The 7,518-nt window shown below is 38.0% G+C and overlaps 1 protein-coding gene across 2 annotated transcripts in view; it reads left to right on the top strand.

The window, feature by feature from the left end:
* The window catches only part of LOC107671497 (zinc finger protein 2 homolog), a 26,582-nt gene extending 19,320 nt beyond the window's left edge, over positions 1-7,262 (top strand). For both annotated transcript variants that reach the window (XM_016464419.1, XM_016464418.1), the window contains 6 exons: positions 585-680; positions 1,428-1,538; positions 1,663-1,783; positions 2,911-3,187; positions 5,394-5,446; positions 5,536-7,262. In XM_016464419.1, the coding sequence (XP_016319905.1) occupies positions 585-680; positions 1,428-1,538; positions 1,663-1,783; positions 2,911-3,187; positions 5,394-5,446; positions 5,536-6,758 (1,881 nt within the window). In that variant the 3' untranslated portion in view covers positions 6,759-7,262. The remainder of the gene's footprint in view (positions 1-584; positions 681-1,427; positions 1,539-1,662; positions 1,784-2,910; positions 3,188-5,393; positions 5,447-5,535) is intronic.
* The last annotated feature ends 256 nt before the right edge of the window (positions 7,263-7,518 follow it).

The raw sequence follows: 7,518 nt of genomic DNA, 5'->3' as shown, positions 1-7,518 counted from the left end.
CCCTCATTTTTTTTTTTTTTTTTGAATTGTCAACACAAGGAAGAAACACATGTAATAAAACAGCAGCATCAGGTCCTCCACCAGGTGGCTGCAGGATCGCTTTTTCCCTGAGGCTGTTAGACTGCTGAACTGTAATTGATGCACACAATACAGCCAATGCACACTGCTATACCGCATATGACAATGCATATCACACAACACTGTGCATTATCTATACTACGTGTTACTGTACATGCATTACTACTAGTTCTATACAACCCTGTTGTGTATTTTGTATAGTTTATTATATATTTTTACTCCGCATATTGTATTGTCTTAAATATATTAATAAAACGTTATTGTTTGTATATGTACAGCTGTAATGTTTGGACTATGTACTTAAGCTTTTCCTACAGCATTTTCTAGCAAATGCTTATGTGACAAAGTTGTCTTGAGTTGACTTCTTGTTTTAGTGAATTTTGACTATATGCGTATTTAGATGCATAAAAATTTGTTTTGCACAAATTGGTGCACATCCCATTTGCTACCATTAAACTTTATATATATTGGCATTAATGTTGTTTACGTAATTTGCCTGTCCACAGGTGAGTGACACAGACATGGAGAGTTTACAAGACAGCGTACTTCAACTTGTCCTGAGCTTGCTAGAAGACGCCATGAAAAGAGGATACTTCTTTCAGGTCAGTGACTTTAAGAACCATTAAAAAAATTTGAGATGTATTGCAGATAAATTGCAGAATAAGTACGAAATCTTCCAGATGAAAAAACAAATATGTAGACGTGTATGTGATATATGTGTGCTGTCAGAACAGGGATTTGTAGAGGGTATTGACTTGACTCACCAAACCAAACTTGATGTAGAAAAGCATAATGAATCTCAAACATGAAATGTAGATTCATGCTGGAACAGTGTAAATGCACATTGCATCAGGAAAAGTTCAACACTCTTATTTCCACAATAATAGTAATAATAAAATAAACACACTGTTAGCTAATGTGTGCACAGTAAAATTTGGTAATCCAAGGTCACTCAGCAGTACTGAATAAAGTTTTGTTGTATTATTCAAAACCAAGTCTTTTTTTCAGGAGCTGTATGTATACCTTTACTTTTTTTGTATACCTGCAAAAAAAAAAGAAAAAAAAGAATTACATTTTATTGAGACCTTGGCATTGCTAGAATATGACACAGGTAACTTTGTTTTTTCTATGGGTGAATGTTCGTTCACAGAGTTCTCTGCAAGTCTGCAGTCTTCATGTCAGAGACTTGAGAACATATGCCAAAGATATTTGATGTTTTTGATGTCCAGCCTGGACAAGAAATGCTACATTTGGTTTGAGAACTGCTGTGGAAGTTGCAAAAAATTAATGGCTGTTTTTAAATGGGTTTGTATGAAAACTTAAGATGAAAGAGAGTTTTTGTATTTCAGGAGGTATTTCCAGTTGAGTACGGTCCTGACTTTGACAAAGCACTGCAAGTCCTTGTTGGCTTTTTTCTCTCCAGATTGGAGCAACTTCTGCCTGTACCAAACTTCAAACAGGTCTAATGATACATGCTTATCAAATACCTTTACCATATCTAAATGATTCAAGTCAGTTACTTCTTTATAATTCATGAAGCATTGTGATTCTGATTATTTTAAACGTCATTTTCTTTAATTCCAGCTTTCATTGTTGCTCAACTGTCACCCTGGGGAGCTAGATGCATGTGTGGATTCGGTTTGTAAATCACAGAATTTACTATCCTTGCTGCAGACAGATGTGTGTGGGACTTTGGATAAAAATGGTAAAATTTATTCCATATGCTCCAGGGTCCCTTTTATCGATCTTTGCTTACTTGGTTAATCAGATATTTTACAGGACAGCTGGGCACAAACCTAAGACATATAGAGTGGGGGAACTATGATGTCAGAATCCGGAATTGTAATTTGTTGCTGGTTCCTTCGAGATTTGGAACCTACAGGGTTTTAGAATGAAGTTTTTCAATTTATGAGTAAAATAAAGCCTTTGGTAAACATAACTTGACGATACGTTTACGTTTTGTTCTACAATGTAAACTGCACACACTCACAGCCCAAACATTCTCATCTAGGTACTTTTTAAAAACATATGTTTTCAAAAATGAACATAACTGCTTCAAAATTTGTGTTTTGGGTATGGATGCGTGTAATTTACGTTGTAGAACAAAACGTAAAAGTATAGTCAAGTTATGTTTACCACAGGCTTTATTTTACTCATCAATTGAAAAACCCAATTATAAAACCCCATAGGAATTACTCTTCTGGATTCTGATGTTATAGTTTCCTCACTCAATACTTCGCCCATTCAATTTATGCTAAGTGTAGCGAATCAGCTCATTGGGGAAATATGAATAATTAATCATAACTAGTTATAATTAATTATAACAGGAATGAGTGGTTCCATCATAAGCCTGCATAAAACAGTATAAAATATGAAAGACAACATACACAATGACCTGAAGGATATGTGTGTTCATTCAAAGAAAGGTTTTCCTATGGATTAATTAGAGAGAGTTTTCTCTACTTGCCAGATGTATTGTCTCTGGCCAACTCACATTCCTTTGGGCCATAAAACCAGTGATATCAGCATTGGTTGCCATGGGGACCAGGGGGGGCCTGGTGTTGTTCGCAGACATCCTGGCACCCAGTTTATTGGGTGAGGGGTCTGTGACGATTTGTTAATCTAATGAATAACTGATTTGTTAAATCAAATGAAAAATTGTGTGTTTGATTGGTCCAGACGCTACATAAGTCACACCAAATCTTATCTGGTTAACCACGTAAGCCTTGGTTAAAGAATAGGACCTACTTCTGTTAATGTAAAAATACAGTTGTTGAGCACAATTGGCCAATGGCTAATTATTATTTTTTTGTTCTTATTTTAATTTTGAAGTTCTTCCATCAATAGTGGAAGATCGAATAGTGTCATCATTGTCATTGCCGCCTGTTGGTGACTCAGTCATTATAAACCAGTACAACAAGGATGGCAAGTTACTGCCTATTGATTCTGAAAACCTGCCAAACCAACAACATGGTGTGGACAAGGAGACTGTGACAGGTGATCCAAATGTCCAGGATGTGGGATCCAGCTTCAGCAGTGAGTCCTCAGAGTCCTCTAGAGACAGTGATGGAGAAAAGGAAACAAACTCTAATGTTGATGAATTGCAACGGTAAGTTTCCAAATTTGGTTGGTTAGTTGGGGGTTAGTTGCTTGATTGATTGCACAGACAACATTGGAAGAGGGCTGAACTGGATGATGATATCACTGAATGATCAATGAACTGACTTTAGCTGGAAAAATAACTCTTTTATTGTCCTCTTGAATTATTGACAAACTATTTTCCTGTTTGACACTGTAAAGCTGCTTTGATACAATCAGTATTGTATAAAGAGCTACATAAATAAACGTTACTTGACTTGACTTCACCAAATTACTAAGTGGTGTGGGTTGGATGGTCAGCTAGTTTTACATCAACCAACTACTATTTTTATTTATTTTGTAATGTATTTAACTTAAAGGAGACATATTATGCCCCTTTTTACAATATGTAATATATACGTCTCTGGTGTCCCCTAAATGTGTCTGTGAAGTTTCAGCTCAAAATACCCCACAGATCATTTATTATATCATTTTGAAAATGCTTATTTTGAGTGGAATCAGAAACACGCTGTTTTTCGTGCCTGTCTAAATGCAAATGAGCTGCTGCTCCCCGCCCCCCTTTTCCAGAATAGAGCTGTGCCATTACAGCTCGTACCTGCTAAAAAAGCATCTGTTTTGGTTCTGATTATCATGTTTATCATGCTGAAATCATGCGTTTAAACCATATTAGTTTAAACTTCTGATATACGGTTTTCTGAGTGCACACATCTGAAGCACACTGCGGCTGTCACAGCATGTGAGTATTAAACTAAGTTCTCATTAGCACACAAGTTTACATTAAAAACACACGAGTTACAAAAACAGTCGGTTATGTCTGTGAAGGTAAACCGCTGGGAAATAAATCGCATGTTTATTTCAGATCTGTGTGGCAGCAGTTATATACAGTAAATAAATCAATAAATCCTCTGCTCTGTTGTCTTCTCTGAGGCTGGGACTCTAAATAGTGTTCTGTGCTCGTCTGTGCAGCCAAAGACAGAATAGTTAGCGTGCTTTGCTCAAACTTTCACCATGGCATTAGAGCTGGTACACCGTTGTCGCTTGCGAAATCAAATGACTGCGCCGTGGGAGGAAATTTACAGATTAAGGGGCGGTAATATTATAATGAGATGGATCCCTTTGCAACGTCACTAGGGGAGCGAAATCAGACACGCTCATTTTTTCAGATGCTTGCAGAAAAAGGCTTACCAAAACAAAGTTACTGGGTTAATCTTTTTCACATTTCCTTGGTGGGTAGATGCACCGGGGACCTGATCTAAAACCTGGAAAAGTCAGATTTTCATGATATGTCACCTTTAAAGGAATAGTCCAAAAAATAACTTCTATCACCCTCTTGCAGGGAGCACTGTGAGGCAAGGGAGGGGGAGACTCAAAATGTTTCTAAACTTAAAACCCATTTTTGCCCCGTTTGTGTTTGTGTTGTTTTACTACTTGCAAAGTTATTTAAAGTATAAAAGGTTATTTACAATACACAGCATGGTTTTTAATCATATTTTTAGGGGGGACAACCCTCAGATGGGGGGGGTCCTGTCCCCCCGACCCCCCCGGGATTTCCACCTATGCCCTCTTGTTTTTTTTTGTTTCTGTGGAACACAAAGCCAGATATTTGAAGAATATTTCAGCAGTTTTTTTTTTTGTTTTTTTTTACAATGAAAATCATTAGGTTCCCAAGTGGATGGTCATTATCAAATGAAGTTGTTGTGATTGTTGATCATTTTGTCATCCTGAGTACCTTGTGTGGAGTGAAATCGACCATGATCTTTAAAGCAATAATAAACCCAAAAATTGCATTATTTACTCACTCTCATGACCAGTGTCCATTTCTAAACCCATAAGAAGAATATGTGAGCTGTTTACATGTAATGAAAGTCATTAGGGTCCCAAGTTGATGGTCATTATCAAATGAAGACATTTTGATTGTTGGTGCTTTTAAAGGGCATCATTTTCTGATATACAACTTCTGAGAAGGTTTTGAGAGTGTTTCTTTAGCAAGAACTTTACAACATTCAACAATAAATTTCAAGATGGTTACTGTCAGACTGTTGTCAAAATGTCTGATGTGAGTGATATCCATAATTAGTCTGTTTGTAATCTAAAAGTCTTTTTCTTTGTGATGAGTCGGACTGTGAGCACATCACTACAGAATTCGTTCTGTAGTGTTCATAAATTAAAATATTAATAGTTTTGTTGTAAAAAGATCCTGTTTATTCTTTTTGTAGGAGTAACTCAGAAGATCCAAGTGTACTGTCATCCACCGATGATGCTCATAAAGGTACAGCCTCTCTGAATGACTGTCAAGATTCTCATTATATCTTCTCATCTTTTAAGTAAACTGTCTCTGTTTGTCATGTTTTCCTTTAGGTGATTTAATTTTTCAGACAGCTGTGCCTCTCCAACGGCCCTCTCTTGACACCTTCTCAAACACACCTTCTAAAGGCTTCCACTATGCAGGCAGGACTGTACATAAATGTCAGCAGTGTACAAAATACTTCATCTATCGCTCTGATCTTGTCAAGCACCAGGAAATTCACACCCAGGCGGGGACACATGAGTGTCCTCAGTGTGGGCAGGTTTTTGACGATTCGGTGCAGCTGGTGTCACACAGGAGCACCAACTGCAATTCCAGAGTTTTTAAGTGCATCAAATGCACAGCCCACTTTAGATCCCTCAGGACCTTGTACAGGCACAACCGAGTGCACAAAGAGAAAACCACACATAAGTGCCCTGAATGTGGACGGCTGTTCACAAGTTTGTCACGGTTAGTCAGTCACCGGCGAACTCACCGGACTCCCACTGTTAAAAGGAACTACACCTGTAAACAATGCAACGAGACTTTCGGGTCGTACCGAGCCAATTTAATCCACCAGAAGATTCACAAAGTTAAAGATGTCCGCCCACCTAAAACGGAACGGCAGCCAGGAAAGTGTCGTTTTTGTGACTTAACATTCAATGTTGACAGCGAATTAAGAAGCCATCTGAAGACCCATACAGAGTTCAGGCCATATATATGCGACCAGTGTGGGAAGTGCTTTTCGGCGAACAGCAGCCTACTTGCCCACCTCTCAAACCACACGGGTGAGAAACCTCTCCTTTGTTCGCAATGTGGAAAGCGATTTTACAGCAAAATCCAATTAAAATCCCACATGAGATGTCATTCTGGTGAGCGGCCGCACATCTGTCCATACTGCGAGAAGCAGTTTTCACTGTCTGGGAATTTGAAGATCCACATTAGAATTCACACAGGGGAGAAGCCATACGTTTGCCATCAGTGCGGAAAGGGTTTTGTCTCCGCCGGATGCCTGCAGGTGCATCTACGCTCTCACACAGGAGAGAAGCCGTATCAATGTAAAATCTGTGGCAAGAAATTTGTGGTTTCGAGTCACCTTACGGCACACATGTGCTTTCACACCGGAGAGCGTCCACACTGCTGCTTGCAGTGTGGGAAACGATTCATCCGGCGTTATGACTTGGGCAAGCACATGTACACTCATATTGGGAAGAGGCCGTTTCCATGTCCTCTGTGCCCAAAGGCTTACACGTGTCGTACACACTTAAACAGGCACATGAAGAGCCACAGTGTTTGACTTGAATCGTTTTGTCATCCTGAGTGCCTTGTGTGGAGTGAAATCAATTATGATCTTCAAAGCAACAGTTCCAGAAATTAATCATTTTAAAAAATTCTCAAAAATTGCATTATTTACTCACCTTCATGACCAGTGTCCATATCTAAACCCATATGCTGGGGTTTATACCTTTGATTTGGGGTGAACTGTCTCTTTAATTAAAACATGTTTCAACTTTGTGTCCTGCCAAGCTGATGCCCTTGAACTTGTGTGAGCTGCAGTTGTTTCATTACAACAAAGTCATTTGAAGAACTGCTGCAACATTTTCTTGCATTACTGATGTGTAACAGTTTCGTCTTGTGGATATGTTCTGTAGAATATAGGTTTGGAGCTCACTTTTGTTCTTTTAGATTAGGTTTTTCTGAGATGATTTAAATATAGAATTATCCTCAGCAACTATTAATGAAATATGCTGAATATTATAACCTCATACTGTATGTGTTGACATGACTTAAAGTGGGAATTAAAAATCATACAAATCATGAGGTGCTGTGTCATTTTTAAATATCTATTTTACCATCTTTGCAAAATAGAAATAGGCTACAGATTTTTATATCTTAATTTGCCTGTGTAAAAAAAAAAGTACGTTTTGTAGCAGTTATGTACAATTAAAATAAAGAACTGACACCTTAGTTATGTGGTAAAATTATGTAGAAAAAGAAATCAACGCCATTATGACATCAACAGAATCTAAAACCCGTTATGTATAATAACAATACAT

The sequence above is a fragment of the Sinocyclocheilus anshuiensis genome, unplaced genomic scaffold (genome assembly GCF_001515605.1).
Source record: "Sinocyclocheilus anshuiensis isolate Anshui unplaced genomic scaffold, SAMN03320099.WGS_v1.1 scaffold4087, whole genome shotgun sequence".
Lineage (NCBI taxonomy): Eukaryota > Metazoa > Chordata > Actinopteri > Cypriniformes > Cyprinidae > Sinocyclocheilus > Sinocyclocheilus anshuiensis.
The sequence above is the reverse complement of the archived record's forward strand: the minus strand, read 5'-3'. Positions and strand labels throughout refer to the sequence as shown.